At 36.1% G+C, this 19946-nt stretch overlaps 1 protein-coding gene across 5 annotated transcripts in view; it reads right to left on the bottom strand.

Annotated features, from left to right (window-relative positions):
* The window catches only part of DNAAF4 (dynein axonemal assembly factor 4), a 70395-nt gene that overhangs the window by 26080 nt on the left and 24369 nt on the right, over positions 1-19946 (bottom strand). For all 5 annotated transcript variants that reach the window (XR_013556295.2, XR_013556296.2, XM_081795871.1 and 2 more), the window contains exons 4-6: positions 18512-18743; positions 2713-2858; positions 900-1009 (exon numbers count right to left, since the gene is read on the bottom strand). Coding sequence is in view for 3 of the 5 variants with exons in the window: in XM_081795871.1 (XP_081651997.1) it covers positions 900-1009; positions 2713-2858; positions 18512-18743 (488 nt within the window). In the remaining 2 variants the exon portion in view is untranslated. The remainder of the gene's footprint in view (positions 1-899; positions 1010-2712; positions 2859-18511; positions 18744-19946) is intronic.

The following is a 19946-nucleotide window of genomic DNA, read 5'->3' as shown; positions in this document are numbered from 1 at the left end:
TTTTAGCCCAGTGAAACCCATTTTGAACTTCTGATTTCCAAAACTGTAAGATCATAAATTTGTGTTGTTTTAAGCCACTAAATTCATGATAGTTTATTATGGCAACAATAAAAAAATAAAAGTCTATGTCATGAAATACAATAAGTAATATCTACAACTGCCTCAAAATATGAAATCAAATTGCCATTCATAATGTATCAGATTGTACTGTTTTTGATAACCGTATAAAAATATTCACACATAGGGGCGCCTCAGTGGTTCAGTCGGTTAAGCATCTGACTCTTGATTTCAGCTCAGGTCATGATCTCATGGTCGTGAGACTGAGTCCCAAATTGGGCTCCATTCTGATCATGCAGAGTCTGCTTGGGATTCTCTCTCTCCCTCTCTCTCTGTCCCTCCCCTAACTTGTGCGCTCGCACGCGCTCTCTCTCTCTCTCTCAAAATAAATAAATAAACATTTTAAAAAATATTCACACACAGAGCAACATAGAAACAAATAAAAGGATTTCATGGATATAAAATGAAAATTTGTAAGATAAATTTGGTAATCTTTTAAAGATGGAGATGAATAATCGAAGAAGCTATAGTTTCTGAAAAACACATTTCTAGGAAGGGCTTATGTTAAATATAAGTGATTTTAAAAGGGATTTTAATAAGTGATATGTTTCATTTCTATGACATTTAAATGCAAAATCAAATAAAAATAAGAGCCTTATTTGTTATACAATCTGACTTTTTAAATATGGAGGCCCTGCCTATCTAATTGGCTTATTTGGATTATCTTTCCCCAACAACATACACACATAAGCACATATGTCAAGATACCTAGAAAATGTAGTTAGTACTACGGTCTACCTAAATTTATTATAAATCTCATAGCCAGAGTCCAAACAACGTACTTTCCTTTGTCCTTCAGCCATTCTGGATTCTTTTCTTCTTCTTTTAAATCAGAAAGTTCAGGAATATCAGTATTCAATGCTCTCCGTGCTTCCGCTTGTTTGTGCAACCACTGAAATCAGAGAAGTCTAATGAAGGACACAAAAATCTTATTTTTATTAACAGCTACTTTGACATTTGCCAGCTTCTATATAAAATGGAAATACTATCTGTTATGGACTGAATATTTGTGACCCCCAAAATTCGTATGTTGAAGCCCTAATCCCCAGGGTGATGGTATTTGGAAGTAGGACTTTTGGAGGTAATCAAGTTTAGATGAGGTCATGAGAATGGGGCCTGCATGATGGGATTAGTGTCCTTATAAGAAGAGGAAGAGACCAGAACACAGCTCTCCTCCCACTACTCCCTGTACCCTGATCTTGGACTTTCCAGCCTCCACAACTTTGAGAAATAAATGTCTGTTGTTTAAGACACTCAGTCTAGGGTATTTTGTTACAGCAGCCTGAGTAGACTACTATACTATTTGATAATGCTGATTTTTTTAAACTTTCAGTTTTTATCCTTTTTTGTTTAACATTACCAGATAGTTAAGACCAAACACACAAAAATTTCTAGTCCAAATTTCATACAAATGGGAGTTTGTGGGAGTTCATGGGATTATTATTTTATTTTTCTTATCTATAACACATTTGTTTTTCTATATTGAAAAATACATAAATGACTTTTATTTTTTCTTTTTAAAAAAATTGTTTAATGTTTATTTTTGACAGAGAGAGAGACAGAGCATGAGTGGGGGAGGGGCAAAGAGAGAGGGAGACACAGAATCTGAAACAGGCACCAGGCTCCGAGCTGTCAGCACAGAGTCCAACAGGGGGCTTGAACTCATGGACAGCGAGATTATGACCTGGGCCAAAGTTGGACGCTCAACCAGCTGAGCCACCCAGGCACCCCATAAATGATTTTTAAATAATTATACTTTTATAATTCTAGAAATAACTTTATAAATAATAAAATTTAGAATATATTGTTTAATAAGAAAATAGTTAATATTTATAAACTGTCATTATGTCTTAAGGATTTTCAATCATTTCCACAAGTTTTGAATTGTGAGAGGAAACACTTAACACCTTGTAGTAAAAAATAATGCAGTTCTTAGAGTCTATATACCTAAAGATAAAACATTCAAAATGCCAGGGCCCCCTCCTAACAATTCAAAACCCCATTGTGGAAATGATTGAAAATCCTTAGAACATAATGTCAGTTTATAAATATACCTAAACTATTTCTACTTATTAAAAATACTATTCGTTAAGTTATTATACAAAATAGAAAATAATGATGTATGGGGCATATGGGTGGCTCAGTTGGTTGAAGCGTCCAACTTCGGGCTCAGGTCATGATCTCGCTGTCCATCAGTTCAAGCCCCATGTTGGGCTCTGTGCTGACAGATCAGAGTCTGGAGCCTGCTTCAGATTCTGTGTCTCCCTCTCTCTCTGCCCCTCCCCTGCTCACGCTCTGTCTCTGTCTCTCAAAAATGAATAGATGTTTAAAAAATTAAAAAAAAAAGAAAATAATGTATTTGATAAAATAGATGGCAAGTGTTTATCTCCTGGAAAAAGCAATAATACTGCATACTGAATCTTGAGACAAAAAAATTCTGCAAAATACTTTTCCATAAGGAAATACTAAAATATATTCAAGAAGTAATATCTTTAGTCTAATGAATACTTAAATTCAGAACCAGTACTAGTTTTAAAAGATGAAATAAAAAATATTTTCATTGTGATCACTGTAACTAACAGCAAATATACTTACCTCCTCTTCTTCTGCTACTTGTGATTCCCGGAGAGCAGTTGGAAATACTCGAGGGGTAAAGTTGATTTTAATACTGCCAACAGAGCGAGGAGCAGGAATACTATTTTCCTTTAACTTCTCCAAAAATATATTTTCTGAATTTCTTCCTTCAAAAGCAGTATTAGCAAGTGAGTTCTCTCTCATTTTCTAGTTAACAAACTGACTCTTCAACTAATTACACAGCAAAGCTACCTCTAAAATCCTATACAAATAAACTAAAGATAACTTCTGCTAGAAAGAATGTAAAACCCATCATCAAAAGTGTGGCAGCAAGTTATCTGTCCTTTAATCAATGACCCCAGCTACTTTTCTAGGGTTCTCTTTGTTAAAACACACAGTGTCTAATTTACATTCAATCTAGGGAAGGGAGGGCACTCTAGGCAACTCTACAACCGCTTTCCATTTTAGAAAGCCATCACTGGAAGCACTACCTCTATTTTCCTTAAGCTCCTACAGCAATATCTTCTATAAGCTTCCTTATAAAAGTTATGGTATAAAAGTGATGGTATAAAAGTTTTTCAGCCATCAGAGATAGCTAATGAAAAGAGGCCAAAAAAAAGTAATAATGAAAAGCTATACGTTTTAATAAAGATAGTTACACGTAATAATGGTTAAATCAATATAAGAGGAGAAATTAATCTACGTGTTAGAATATAAAGTATATGATTAAAAGGAAGGAAAATTGGGTTTAAAAACTGCAAAAGTACCAAAAGCATGATACACAGATAGAAAAGGCAAATATCAAAAATTTAAAGAAAATCAGATTTTTTTCCACAAATATGACAGTAATATCTTTGTTATAAAATACAAATAAGAAAAAAAAACTTCCAAATTAAAAAATTGGAAAATGGCCTAAATTGACATTTCCAAGAGAGGGAGGAAGGGGACAAGGAGGAAAAAAATAAGGACTCAAACAAACAAGAAAGCAACATTAACAAAAATTTGACTGCAAGTTTTCTATAGATGTCTGTAGTTGAGACAGCTATCTTCCAGTATCCTAGCCATTCTCCCCTCTTCCTTTTAGAAATAGAATTTGAGTTCTAGGCTAGGTACATGACTAGGTCAGGCTAGAATCGATATAACCCAGCCTCCCTTAAGATTAGATGTGATTGGAGCGCCTGGTTTACTCAGTTGGTTAAGCCTCTGACTCTTGATTTCAGCTCAGGTCATGATCTCATGGTTGGGGAGTTCAAGCCCTGAGCCAGGCTCCATGCTGACAGTGCGAGGCCTGCTTGGGTTTCTCTCTCTCCTCCTCTCTTTACTACCCTCCCTTGTTCACATGTGAGCTCTTTCTCTCAAAATAATAAAGTTAAAAAAAAATTATGTGTGACTATATGCCAAATCTGAGACAACAAAATCTGAATAGAAGTGATGTATACAACTTATGGATCGTCATCTTATAGGTACATCTGCTTGCTGTGGACTTCTCTTCCCATTTCCCACTGGCTAAAAAACAACGCCAACTGCAGCATCCAGAGATTGAAGACAAATGAGGTAATAACAGAGGCGGCCCCACCAGCCTGGATGGCCACATAGAACAAAATCATCTTATCAGGCCTACATGGATCACTGTTACATAACAAGTATTAGATTATGGAGAACTATATTTCTGTCTTATTTGATCTGTAACTTGGATCTCCTTATTACAACAATTAGCTTTAACTATCTAATACAATGTCCCAAGAATTTTATATCCAAGTAAATTGTTGTTTACGTATAAAAGCAAAAGATGTTCCTAGATATGTAGAACTAAGTGAATATATTACTTAGCCATCTTTTCCAAAGACAGTAAAATCTTGGTTTGTGAGCATAATTTGCTTATAATCCAAAACACTTCTTTTTTTTTTTTTGAAAGGCAGACTGCCACGTGTAGTGCCTCATTTGGATGTGTCTGGAGTCTTGGAAGCTTGACTACCCTACGTTCTCCTACAAATGGACCTTGAGAGCTTGTTTGGAGGTTCTAGCAGAGGAGCGCAGCTACTCGTATATCCTTGACTGAAGAACGGTCCTCCTCTATCGGGGAAGGTCCTCCTCTTCAACCGAGCGCGCAGCTTCGGGAGGGACGCACATGGAGCAGTGAGGGAGGAAGGGGACACCCGCCTAGCCAGCCAGATCAGTCGAATCAACCCTGGCAATCAATGACATCAATGACAGATGTCGCAGCCAGATCTCCCTCACATCCCCAAAACACTTCTATATCAACACAAATTTCCCCCATAAGAAATAATGGAAACTCAGATGATTCATTCCACAACCCAAAAATACTCATATGAAAATGATTATAATACCATAATATAATACAAAATAATAAATAAAATATACAATAAAAAGAAAAATAAATTAACCTGCACTTACTTTTGAAAACCTTCGTGGCTAAGTATAAGGGAAACAAGAGAGAGGAGGGTTATTGTGTAAGACGACTTTCACTATCATTAACAGAAATCACTGCTATCTATTGGCTCAATGGAATCTTTTTCTGCATGGGGGCCATTGTATATACTCATATGGATGTTGACTACAGTAGTGCATTGATAAACTCTTGTCATGTACTGTATTTAATGTAACTGGCAAAAAGGCAGCAGAGGAAAGGGTCTATATCTGCCAGCAGCCTGACTTAGAATAAAGCAAAACATTCCTAAGTTTACAGTTGTATGGAAAGCAAAGGACTACCTGTAGGCGCTTTGAAGTGAAGAAAAATACACAAGTGCCAGTTGTGGGCACCTTGCAACATTCTGAAAAATCTGATTTCTGCCAAACACTACTGCATGAGATAGAGCATCTGAGCATGGTAGACAATCACCCACAATTCTGCAGCCAGAGAGAACCATTGGCTCAGTTGTGATCATGTGACATTCGGCATCATGTACAACTCATATTGCAAGACATCACTCATGTATCAGGTTAAAATTTATTAGAAATGTTTGCTTGTCTTGCAGAACATTCACAGAATAAGTTATTCACAGTCTAAGGTTTTACTGTAATATATTCAAAGAAACGTTCCAGAACATGGAGAAATGAAATTAAGAACCCAAGCATAGGGAACTTAATAGTAAAAATGGAAAGCATGGATTTTCCAAATAGTGGAGAAAACACTAAAAATTTATGAATAAGATTCTTAAATGGTAGTACAACAGAAGGAAAGCAGAATAAAAAGTTAAAATGAAGTATCTAACTTCAGTATAATACTACTAATGATTACTAGAATACTGAACATGAAGGAAATAAGCATTCTTTTCCATAATGATAAATTAAAAAATATTTTCTTACTAATTTTGCTAAAATAAAATTTTTTTAATGTTTATGAAAAACATTAAAGTGACCACTAGTTACCTTTTTATTTTTTTTCCTGAGAGAGAAAGAGCTCCATGCATGGAAGCAGGGGGGAGGAGCAGAGACAGAAAGAGAATCTCAAGCAGGCTCAACACTCAGCATGAATGCAGAACACAACTCCACAACCCTGGGATCATGACCTGAGCCAAAAATCAAGAGTCATATGCTCATCTGACTGAGACACCCAGGCACCGCAACCACTAGTTAAATTAAAAAATAGGGTATCCATTATAAAAATAGGGTATCTAGCCTCCAAAATCTTATGGTAAAATAAGACAAATAGTAAAACAACAAAATAAAAAGAAATTAGCTTTCTGTTTATAGAAGCATAAGTTAAAGGCTTTAGACACTTCTACAAACAATTTCCAGATAAAATGTTATATACACGTAAAATCCTTGATAAAAGTATAACAAATAAACAAAGGTTCAAATATACAGTTCAGTTCAAAAGGTAAGCAAAGAAAAAGTCTTATCAGAGATTTATAGTCAGGTAATTCAAAAGCTGACAAAAAAGCTGTTTGGACCCCCTACGTTCAGGAATAAGACAAGGATGTCCACTCTCATTATTACTATTTAACATAGTATGGGAAGTTTTAGCTTCAGCAATCAGACAACAAAAAGAAATAAAAGGCATCCAAACTGGCAAGGAAGAAGTCAAACTTTCACTATTTGCAGATGACATGATACCCTATGCAGAAAACCCGAAAGACTCCACCAAAAAATTGCTACATGAATTCAGCAAAGACAACAGGATATAAAATCAATGTGCAGAAATTTGTTGCATTTCTATACACCAACAACAAAGCAGCAGAGGGGCACCTGGGTTGCTCTGTTGGTTAAGCGACCGACTTCGGCTCAGGTCATGATCTCGTAGTTTGTGAGTTTGAGCCCCATGTCCGGCTCTGTGCTGACAGCTCAGAGCCTGGAGCCTACTTCAGATTCTGTGTCTCCCACTCTCTCTACCCCTCCCCTGCTCACGTTCGGTGTCTCTCTGTGTCTCAATAATAAATAAATGTTAGAGAAAAAAATGATTACATACAATGGAATATTTTATTACTCACCATCAAAAAGAATGAAATCTTGCTATTTGCAATGACGTGGGTGGAGCTAGAATGTATTATGATAGGTGAAATAAGTCAATCAAAGAAAGACAAATACCTTATGATTTCATTCATATGTTGAATTTAAGAAACAAAATAGATGAATATATGGGAAGTGGGGGAAGATGAGAGAAGGAAAGAAATCACAAGAGACTATTAATGATAGAGAACAAACTGAGAGTTGCTGGAGGGAGGCGGGTGGGAGATGGGCTAGATGCATGATGGGTATCAAGGAGGCCACTTGTTATGATGAGCACTGGATGTTGTATGTAAGTGATGAATTGGGCGCCTGGTTGGCTCAGTTGATTAAGCGTCCAACTCTCGATTTTGGCTCAGGTCATGATCTCATGGTTTGTGAGTTTGAGTCTGGCATCAGGCTCTGTGCTGACAGAGCAGAGCCTGCTTGGGATTCAGTTTCCTTCTCTCTCTGCTGTTCCCCTGCTTGCTCTCTAGCTCTCTCTCAAAATAAATTAAAAAATAAACTTAAAACAAAAATAAGTGATAAATCACTGAATTCTACTCCTGAAGCCAATATTGCACTGTTAACTAAAATTAAAAAAAAAAAAAAGTTGTTTAGAAATATATCTATATCTATATCCAAAATACATATATAAAGACTAAAGGCTGGAAATTTAATGCTGATAGTTACAGAAGTGGGAAGCTGGAAATGAAACTAGAAGCTTAGAAGGGCTGCATTCTTAGTGTAAAGGATACTTATAGGGGCACCTGGGTGACTCAGTTGGTTGAGCATCCGACTTCGGCTCAGGTCATGATCTCACAGCTCGTGAGTTCGAGCCCCGCGTCAGGCTCAGAGCCTGGAGCCTGCTTCTACTTCTGTGTCTCCCTTTCTCTCTGACCTTAACCCACTCGCATTCTGTCTCTGTCTCTCTCAAAAATAAATAAACATTAAAAAAAAATTTTTTTTTAAAGGATACTTATAAAATCTCCATCCACTGGTCTAGGAAAGTAAAGCCTGTTCTTCCTGGGGCTTTGGACAGGAGGAGAAAAAAAAATGTCTCTTGCGAGAAATCAAAACTCCAGGTATTCCTGTGAGCAACTCTTACTTCCACAAACTACAACACTTGAGATTTTTTTTTTTTTTATATGCACCCACTGAACAAAAAATCCTTACTGAAGATGAACACATAAGTCACATAAGGAAACAATCCAGTATGAAGGACAGTTACCAGACACAACAAACAGGAGGAATGGCTTCCTAAGAATTTGAAAAAATAGAATAATCTGGAAGAGATTAAAATAATAATTTTAAACATGTTTATTTAAAGAGCAAAAGCAAGCTAAATCCATAATGAAAAACTAAGAAACTAATGACAAAAGAACACACAAGAAACAAAAATGACAAAAGAATAAGCAAAACAAACAAAAAAAGGAACTTCTAAAATGAAAATTATTGTCACTGAAATTTAAAACATTTAGGACAAGTTTAGCAGCACATTAAGCATAGGTGAAGAAAATCTGCAAACTCAAAGAGATCTGAGGATAACAGAGCAATTAAGAAATATAAAGAAAACTGAGAAAGGTGATATTTGAAGACAATAGCTTAGAATTTCCTAGAACTGACTGAAGACATACATTCTTTAATAAAAGTAAATTCCAAGTTCTGACATTATGAAACAAATATAAAACTGCACTGAGACTAATAAAATCGAACCACACCAAAGTGAAGAATTTTAAAGCAACCAGAAACAAAAGATGGATTACCTTATAAAGGATCAATAGCTAGATCAAGAGCAGACTTCTCAGCAACATTAGAAGGCAAAAGGTAATAGAAAAATATCTTTAAATTACTGATGGAAAATAACTACAACCAGCCAAACTATCCTTCAACAAGTAAAAATATAAAGATAATCAGTGTGCCTGGGTGACACAGTAAGTTAAGCATCCCACTCAGGATCTCGGCTCAGGTTATGATCTTGCAGTTCATGAGTTCAAGCCACACATTGGGTTCTGCACTTACGGTGTGGAGCCTGCTTGGGATTCTGTCTTTCCTTCTCTCTGCCCCTCCCCTGTTTGTGTGCTTGCTCTTGCAAGCGCCCACATGTGTTCTCTCTCTCTCTCTCTTTCCTCCAAAATAAACAAACTTAAAAACATTTTTTTAAATATAAAGACAATAATTGAACTTACACCCATAAATCTTCATTAAAGAACTACTAAAGGATTTACTTTCATATAAAGGTTTTTTTTCAATGTTTCATTTGTTTTTGAGAGAGAGCGCAAGTGAGGGAGGGGCAAAGAGCAGGGGACAGAAGATATGAAGTGGGCTCTGTGCTGACAGCAGTGAGCCCAATGTAGGGCTGGAACTCAGGAACCATGAGATCATGACCTGAGCCAAAGTCGGACACTCAACTAGCTGAGCCACCTAGGTGCCCCTAAGGATTTATTATCAAAGGGAAGGCAGTTTGACCCACAAAGAAGTGAAACACAAGAAGCAAGGACAAATAAAATATCAGTAAATATACATCAATCTAAATAGTAATGACTATTAGTGGAGAAAAAACCCACACTAACAATAATGACTAAATTTAGGGATTTAAAAATATAGTGAAGTCAACTGATCCCCCTGCCCCTCAAAAAAGTGGACTAAAATATTTAGACAATAACATAGAAGATGTGTATAACTATAATGTGCATACTAAATTTCCTTGTAATATTTACAAGTATGGTAGAGATTAACCTTAAAACTTTGTTTAGTATGCATGTTAAAATATAGTAATTGGAATTATATCTATATGCCAAAACATATACAAAAAAATTAATATTAATCATTCAAAGAATGAAAATAGAATACGCACCTTTCAAATTCGGAGAAAGAAAAGAAAGTAATTAAGAACACTTTTTAAATCCAAGGCAGAAAAACAGAAAAAAAGAACGAAAAAGAGAGTCTGGTAAATGTAAATCACGAAGATAGAAGAAAATCCTAAGACAAAAGTGTATTTTTATTTATAATAATAAATCTAAGTGTCCCATTGTTTATTAAAAGAAAGCCTCAGGATAAACAAAAATAGGGGCGCCTGAGTGGCTCAGTCAGTTAAGCATCTGAATTCAGCTCATGTCATGATCTTGCAGTTTGTGGGTTCAAGCCCCGCATCAGACTCTGCTGACAGCTCAGAGCCTGGAGTCTATTTCAGATTCTGTGTCTCCTTCTCTCTCTGCCTCTCCCCTGCTCATGCTCTGTGTGTGTGTGTGTGTGTGTGTGTGTGTGTGTGTGCGTGTGCGTGTGTGTGTGTGTCTCTTTCAAAAATTAAAAATTAAAAAAAATTTTTTTAAACACCACAAATACACATCATAAACTATAATTTATAAACATAATGATTCAGAAAATTTTACATATGAGAATTATAGTCATTTTCATTCTATGTATTTGGAAACTAAAACCAAAACAAAACAAACAAAAACTCCCTCGTAATTCAAGGGCCAAAGGAAAAAACAATGATGAGTTACAAAATATTTGCAATTAAACAAGAACAAAAACACAAGATTCCAAGACTTGGTGACTTGGTATTAACATAGTATTTAAGAGGGAAAAAAATTTAACTTAACATGCATGTATTAAAATATTACAAAATTAATGGAAACAAGTTGGACAAAAAATAGAGAAAACTAAAGAAACTAAGAGAACACAGGAGTTAATGGAATAGAGAACAAAGAAACTATAAAAAGGATCAACAAAACCAAAAATTGCTTTTTTGAATGGACTAATAAAGTTTACAAAATGTTACAACAGTAGATCAAGGAAAAATAAAATGGTGTTAGAAATAAATAAATAGAGATAATTATGTTATAATTAGAGATAGAGATAAATAAGAGAAACCTTATGCAAACAAATTTGAAAAGGCGATAAGGACAATTTCCTAGAAAAGAAATTATCAAAATTGACTTCAAAAAAATAGAAAATCTGGAAATCACTAACTATTGTAGAAACTAAATGTACTTCTATGCCTAGATGTATTAGGGGTAGTTTTACTAAACGTTTGAGCAGCAGATATTTGTTAGTGAAAGCAGACTATTTTGAAGAATAGAAAAAGAAAACAGGTATAATTCCCAGTGTACCTGAGCAATAAATATTTTAAGAATTTGCATGTCTGAAAAGTTTTTATTTTTGCCTCATGCCTGATTAATAAGCTGGGTATAGAATTTCATAGTGAAAATTATTTTCACTTAGAATTTTGAAGGCACTGATCCATGTTTCAGGATTCCAGTGCTGAGGTTGAGGACAGATGCCAACATTTCCAGTCCTTTGTGCATGATCTGCTCCTCTTCTCTGGGAGCTTGCAAGATCTTTGTCTAAAGGGTGCTAAAGTTTCTGGTAATGTGTTCATCAGTGCTTTGGCATGAATATTACAAAATCTACCATGCTGGACCTGATAGAATCTTTCAACAAGGCAATTCATTAAAGTTTTCAGAATTTTTGTAACATTAAAAAATTATTTCCTCTGTCTTTCCCTCTCTCTTCCTTATACCCCTATGATTTGAATGTTGAACATCTTGGAAGGATACTCTGATTGTTTTATCTTTTCTACTTTAAATCTGTCCTTTTGTTCTACTTTCTGAAAAAAATTATAAAGTATATTCCAACCACTTGATTACAATTAAAATTTTTATCACATTTTAAATTTCCAAACTGTTGTATTCTCTTAGTATTCTTCATTGTAGCCTCTTGTTCTTGTTTAATGATTAAAATTTGTTTCGGGGATGCCTGGGTGGTTGAGTCAGTTAAGCATCTGACTCTTGATTTTGGCTCAGATCATGATCTCACAGTTCATGTGTTCAAGCCCCATGTCAGGCTTTGTGCTGGCAGTGCAGAGCCTGATTAGGATTCTCTCTCTCCCCCTCTCTATCTCTGCCCCTCCCCCCATTCTCTCTCTCAAAATAAATAAATAAACTTTAAAAAATACATGTTTTCATTTCTTTGAAGACATTAGTTATAGTGAAGTTTTCTTCTGTTCCCTGCATTACTTGGCTGTTCCAAGTTGCATTTTTCTTTGTCTTGGCTGTCACCATCAATTAGAGATAAAGTATAAAAATTCTGACTGGAAGGTCTGTATACATGAATTGGAAATCTGTTGGCTAGTCAGCTTTAGCAGGGTGAACTAGCTGGGCCATTACAAATGGCGGGATTTTTTCATCCTACACTCACTAGTTTCCCTGTAGAGGAATTCTCCAATCTGCATCCCAGGTACACTAGGCTTGTGCATGCATATGTACATGTGCATGGGGATCCCTTGAATAAGTACTAAGATTTTCACAATGCAGGTTTTCACTCAATCTCTGCATTTTCAATGCAGAAGAATCTTACTCAGTCTACAACTGCGCAGAAAGGAAACCCCCAATCTTCTGTCATGATGAGGAAGAGATCTGGTAGTGAAACTCTACTTACGCACTTTCAACCAATCTTTTTTTTTTTTTTTCCAGACTTACATTTGCCCTACCTTTCTAAGTTGAAAAGGGACAAATTAACCTGGCCTCAAGTCTCATCTCTCCCTCTACAACGCGTTTAGTAGCTTACCAAGCAAGTCAAAACTACATCAACAGAACAGGCTGATTCCAGTAACTGAACTCCTTCTAACAAGATAAGGAAGTCCCCATAGTTAATTAATTAGACGTTCAATCGGGGCGCCTGGGTGGCTCAGTTGGTTAAGCAGCTGACTTCAGCTCAGGTCATGATCTCGTGGTCCGTGAGTTCGAGCCCCGCGTCGGGCTCTGTGCTGACAGCTCAGAGCCTGGAGCCTGTTTCGGATTCTGTGTCTCCCTCTCTCTGACCCTCCCCCATTCATGCTCTGTCTCTCTCTGTCTCAAAAATAAATAAACTTTAAAAAATTAGGCGTTCAATGATTCCCTTTCCCAGTCTCCTATAAACACAATAGTACAAGGGCCAGGACCCTCAAATGGAGGCTTCACTATGTCCGGCCATAAGCATAACTGAGGAATAAGAAGAACTTGAGAAAATCATGTGCACTTTGCTGTTTTTCTGCCTAGAAATATTTCCAATATACTCTATCCAATTTTACTAAGAAATAATTTATGTACAGTAAACTGTACTAATTTTACAGTGTATTAATTCAATGAGTTGACAGATGTATGCACCCATGAAATCACAATCATAATCAAGACAGAAAGGTTCTATCACTTCCAAGAGTCCCCTATGGCCACTTGAAGTTCATCCCTTCCTTTTACCTCTGGCCCCAGATAACCACTGATGTGCTGTCAGTCATTACAGAATGGTTAATATTTTCTACAATTTCATGCAGTATGGACTGGTTTGGTCTCTCTTTTTTATTGCAGAGTAGTATTTCATTTTTATGAATGTATGAGAGTTTGTTTATTCACTCATCTGTTGATGAACATCACTTCCAGTTTGTTGCCACTGTGAATAAAGTTGCCACAAACATTTGAATACAAGTCTTTAGGTGTATACCTCTCTCTTGTGTAAAAACTGAAGACAAGGATGTCTGAGTTACATGATAGGTATGTACTTAACTTTTAAGAAAGGAGCCAAAAACTTGTCCAAAGTAGTTGTACCATTTTACAGTTCTACCATTGGTGTACAAGAGCTACGGTTGCAGCATATCCTCAATAACACTTGTGTTGATGGTCTTTAATTTTCTGTTTTAGTCATTTTAGTGGATATGTGCTGTGTACTGTATCTCACTGTGGCTTTAAAATTTACTTATTTTGAGAGGGGAAAAAGACAGCAGGCACACATGCGCATGTGCATGAGCATAGAGAAGGGGCAGAGAGATTGACTCCCAGGTGGGCTCCAAGCCGTCAGTGAGGAGCCAGACATGGGGCTCTGTCTCACGAACTGTGAGATCATGACCTGAGCCAAAATCAAGAGTCAGAGGCTTAACAAACTGAGCCACCCAGGTGTCCCTCTCACTGTGGTTTTAATTTGCATTTCCTTACTAACAAATAATTTGAATATCTTTTCATATGTCTATTGGCCATTCATATGTCTTCCTCTGTTAAAAGTTCATTCAAATCTTTCATCCAATTGTTTATTGGATTGTCTTCTTTTTTTTTTTTTTTTTAATTTTTTTTTTTTCAACGTTTTTTATTTATTTTTGGGACAGAGAGAGACAGAGCATGAACGGGGGAGGGACAGAGAGAGAGGGAGACACAGAATCGGAAACAGGCTCCAGGCTCCGAGCCATCAGCCCAGAGCCTGACGCGGGGCTCGAACTCACGGACCGCGAGATCGTGACCTGGCTGAAGTCGGACGCTTAACCGACTGCGCCACCCAGGCGCCCCTGGATTGTCTTCTTATGTATGTGTTATGTACACAGTGAGGTAAGAGTCTACCCTCATTTGTTTCCATAAAGATATTCATTTGTTCTTGACCTTCCTTTACCTATTGAATTATCTTGTTACCTTTGGTTAAAATAATTGAACTATACATGTGTGGATCTATTTCTGGTCTCTGTATTCTGTTCTTTTGAACTTGTGTTTGTCTTTCACCAATTTCATCTTGTCTTGATTACTGTAGCTTGACGCTAAGTCTTCAAATCAGGTAGTGTGAGTCCTACATATTTGCTCTTATTTTTAAAAATTCATTTCGCTATTCTAGGTGATTTATATTCTCATATAAATATTAGAATCAGCTTGTCAATTTCTACAAAAAGATTACTGGGATTTCTACTGGAATTGCATTGAATCTATAGATGAGTTTAAGAAGAACTGACATCCGAACATTGAGTTTTCCAATTCAGGAACATGTTCTATCACTACATTTAGCTAGGACTTTTAAAATATCTCCCAGCAATCCTCCTGTAGTTTTCAGTGATGTGATCTTACACTTCTTTTGTTAAATTATTCCTACATATTTTCTCTTTTAATGTTATTATAAATAAATTAAAATGTAATTTCCCAGTTGTTTGCCTCTGGTAAATAAAATTTTTTTTTTTTTTAAATTTTTTTTTCAACGTTTTTTATTTATTTTTGGGACAGAGAGAGACAGAGCATGAACGGGGGAGGGGCAGAGAGAGAGGGAGACACAGAATCGGAAACAGGCTCCAGGCTCCGAGCCATCAGCCCAGAGCCTGACGCGGGGCTCGAACTCACGGACCGCGAGATCGTAACCTGGCTGAAGTCGGACGCTTAACCGACTGCGCCACCCAGGCGCCCCTCTGGTAAATAAAATTTTAAGTGACTTATATCCTGAATTTATTAATTCACCTATTAGTTCTAGTCGTCATTCTTCATATTTCTTAGGGATTTCCACATATACAATTGTGTCATCTACAAATAAGTTTTACTTCTTTCTGTCTAATCTTCATGCCTCTCATTGCTTCTTCTTGTCGTAATGTAATGGTTAGGACCTCCAGTACAATGCTGAATAGAATCAGTGAAGCTAGACATGCTTGCCTTGATCCTGGACCTACAGGGCAGGGCAAAGCATTCATTAATTCACCAATAAACATGAAGCTTACTATACATTTTTTTGTAAAAGGACTTCATTAAAGTAAAAAAGTACCTTTCTACTCCTAATCTGCTGAGAAATTTTTTTCATAAATGGGTGTTGGATTTTATCAAATACCTTTCTGCAATAGTGAAATGATCACATGTTTTTTCCTTTACTGTGTTAATATTCTTAATTACATTGAATAATTTTCAAATGCTACACCAAATTTGCACATTATCCATTTCTATCAGTCAAAAGTTCTCTAAGCTGTGTGAAGAGAAAACATGACTACAGTTGATTAACCAAGAATGAGTTCTTGTTTTTTTTTTTTCACTTAACAAGCTTGAAGGAAGGTAGGAAGGTAGTCCAGTGCAGAGGTACTGGCTTTCCAATGTCTTTAATGTTGCAAGCTCCTTCTTCTTCCCTATTCCATCATTCTTAGTGTATGTTTTGCCTCTTTGTGGTCTCAAGATAGCTAATGAACTTTCTGTAAACACCTTCATCTTACGTAGGAAAAGGAAAGGAGAAGCAAGCAGAAAGGAGTAATACTTTTCTATAAATCTTTAGCAGATTTCTTTTTGCATATCATCAGCCAGAGCTTGTCACCTGGCTACATCGAGTTACAAGACAGGCTGGGGAAATGAGGTTTTTTTGTTTTACTAATTTAAAATTACTTTGTTTATAAAAATAATTCAATATGCTTTGTTCCTTATTTTTTTATAATAAAAAATTTCAAGCATATATAAAAGTAGGCAGAATAGAATAATTAACCATAATGCATTCATGACCTGACTTCAATTATCAACTCCTGGCCAATATCACTTCATCTTCTATCTAGTTTCACATATTATTTTGGGTTTTTTTGTTTTTTTTGGTTTTTTTTAGTTTTTTTTTTTTCAACGTTTTTTATTTATTTTTGGGACAGAGAGAGACAGAGCATGAACGGGGGAGGGGCAGAGAGAGAGGGAGACACAGAATCGGAAACAGGCTCCAGGCTCGGAGCCATCAGCCCAGAGCCTGACGCGGGGCTCGAACTCACGGACCGCGAGATCGTGACCTGGCTGAAGTCGGACGCTTAACCGACTGCGCCACCCAGGCGCCCCTCACATATTATTTTGAAGCCAATCTCAGACATATTTTTTTCATCCATGCATATTTCAGTAGGTATCTCTATGAGATAAGGACTTACTTTCTTTTTTTTTTTTAATTTTTAAAAAATGTTTGTTTATTTTTGAGACAGAGTATGAGCAGGGGAGGGGCAGAGAGAGGGGGAGACACAGAATCCGAACCAGGCTCCAGGCTCTGAGATGTCAATACAGAGCCCGAAGTGGGGCTCAAACTCACAAACCAGGAGATCATGACCTGAGCTCAAGTCAGATGCTTAACCAACTGAGCCACCCAGGTGCCTCTGGAAATTTTTTACTTCTATAATCACCTTAATATAAAATACTAAGTAGTTTTCAACAAAATGACATCACCCAATATTGAAGTTCTAGGTCCAAGAAGAGCATGGATCTCACACACACATTTAACTCCTATGCCCTGCAAAGTAACTGAATCATAGTATAGACTCCTAGCTTCACATTAAGAGATAAAATTAGGGGGATGTGCTTTATAATATGGAACTGGTAATTAAAACTTCCAAGGTTTTGCTATTTCTTCATTAGTAATATTTTGGTTAAGCACAAACTGAGTCACTCTTCAAAGTTATTTTAAGGCTTTGGGATGCTAGGCAACAAACATTTAAAAGGTAATATTTTTTCAAATCAGTATTATACACTTTGAGTACTTCTTCCCTAACACATTTCTGATTGCAAATGTCTCCTTCATACAAACAAACCCTGCCAAAATATGTTATGAATCAAATAATGAACATGGCTAATCTGCCTGTTTTATCTGTGTAGCAATATAACACAACAATGGTCTTCACCTACTCTGGAGCCTGATCACCTGAGTCCAAATTCTGACTCTACCATTTATGAGCAGTGTTACCTTGGGCTAGTAATACTCTCTATGCCTTTTCTCACCTGGAAAATGGGAATAATCATGGTTCTTAAATCATAGGATCATTTAATGACTTTTCAACACACTCAACCTCACTTAAAGTGAGGTAAAGACATATAGCCTAGAAGAAAGAGTATAGAGCTCAAATCCCACAAGTTTACTTATTGGGTAGGTGTTTATCATTTCTGAATATCTACTTCCTCTAATAAGAATAGCAGCACTTAGCCCAAAGTGTTGTTGTGAAGACTGAGTCACACAATCAATAAAATCACCTGGCATAGAGAAATCACCCAATAAATGTTAATTATTGTTATTACATAAGTGATTTTGCTACAAAATGTTCCATTTACAAAATATACGAAATATACCCAAAGCAAAGTTTAATATTATAAAATCAGATAAAATCAAACTCTTAGCTTTCAATAAAGAAATGTGTTCTTTTACCTATTTCTAAACACATCAGGATCGAAGGCCAGGAAAACACTTGTTTGCTTACAACTAAGTTTGTGTAAGGGTACTCATGTTCCTCAGTCATGTGACGAAAATGTATTTTAATGAGATTCCTAGTTTCTTATCTCTAAAGAAATAAATGAATGCTCCCGGCACTGCTAGTCCACTCCAAGTCTTTTTGGACCTGAGTTAAACACGTATTTAACAACACTTGCATACATTTCAAAATGAAGCACACAAGCAAAACCAACACTGAATCCTTGCTCATTGTATTTTGAAAATGTCACTACTTCCTAAAAGAAGAAATAGATCTTTCACCTTAGCTTTTATATTATAGTACTTATTCTCTATATACCAAAATAATGACCTAATAGTGTAAATAGATTATGAAAATAAAAAGTGACACATACACTTTACCAACAGGCCCCACTTTCCCAGAAAATATTAATCACTGTACCTTTAGTGGCAAGATTTCTAGATGCTGAAATTCTAGTATGGCTTTTATGTTTAAATTTTTTTCTCTCTTCTTCAATTTGCTTTTCTTGTTCACAGAATTTCTCTTCTCTATGAATTCTTTTTTGTTCTTCAGCTTTTCTTTGACATTCCTTCCAGGCTTCCAATTCTTTAGTTGCTTTCATTCGTTCATTTTCTTTCATATCTTCTATTTTTTTCCTCTCCTCTTCTTCAATCTGTAAAAATTACAATTACCAAAACTTTAAAACATGTAAAAAGCAACATTTTAAAAATGAAAACTGCATTATAATAATCTTACCTCTAAATTCTTGTCATTGAATCTGCAGCAATTGTTAGTAGTGAATAAAAAATTAAAATGGGAATAGTAAATGATTTAGTATCTCCATGAACACAGGTTTTGGCTCCAGATTTACCATTAACTATTGATACCATCTTGAGCAATCATTTTCTCTAGCTTCAGTTTACTTATATGTAAAATGGGGGCAGGCATTCAATTAAATGATATCTAAGGGCTTGGTAAAAAAAAAATTGTTTTTTTCTAAAAAACAAGTCACTTGTTCCAAAATTTACACACACACACACACACACACACACACACACACACACACACGCGCCTTTCTATGTATGCCAGCCTTACCTTGTCTTGGGACTGAAGTTGTGCCTACATTCACCTGAGAAACAAGGGAATAGTAAGAAAGGAAACAGGAAGGATGAACTAGGGAATTTGTCTCTGGTGGGTAGAAATGTTTGAACTTTGGATGCCGTTGCTGCCAAATATGTTTGCAGTAGCAGTTACTTGAAGCTTCCACAAGAAAAGCTAACTATCAGATGAATTTGAAAGCAGTGCATCATACAGGAGTGTGCTCTTTTTCCCTCTTATTAACATTCCTTCATATGGGCAAGAAAGAAAAAAAAAGCCTGTGAAAGCCTAACTGGTTGGTGTAAATGACTGACCATGTATCTCTGACTTTCCTATGGTTACAAAAATATCCTGACTCTATTGTCTAAAGAAGCAGTATCTAACAGAACTTTTCTCAATGATGGTAATGTTCTGTGCTATTCAATACAGCGGCCACTAGCTGTATGTGGCTAAGGAAGTACTTAAAATGTGGCTAATGTGGGGTGCCTGGGTGGCTCAGTTGGTTAGGTGACAGACTCTTGGTCTCAGCTCAGGTCATGATCTCACAGTTTTTGAGTCTGAGCCCTGAATCAAGCTTTGCAATAACGGTGCTGAGCTTACTTGGGATTCCCTCTTCTCTCTCTCTGCCCCATCCCCGACTGCACTCTCTCTCTCAATAAATAAGTAAACTCAAAAAAAGTTTTTTTAATGTGGCTAATGTGACTGAAAAACTAAATTTTTATTTAAGTTTCATTAACGTAAATTTAAGTTAATTTACATTTAAAAAAAAATTTTTAAC

This window comes from Panthera onca, chromosome B3, assembly GCF_046562875.1.
Source record: "Panthera onca isolate mPanOnc1 chromosome B3, mPanOnc1 haplotype 2, whole genome shotgun sequence".
Lineage (NCBI taxonomy): Eukaryota > Metazoa > Chordata > Mammalia > Carnivora > Felidae > Panthera > Panthera onca.
This window is presented reverse-complemented; position numbering and strand designations above follow the sequence as displayed.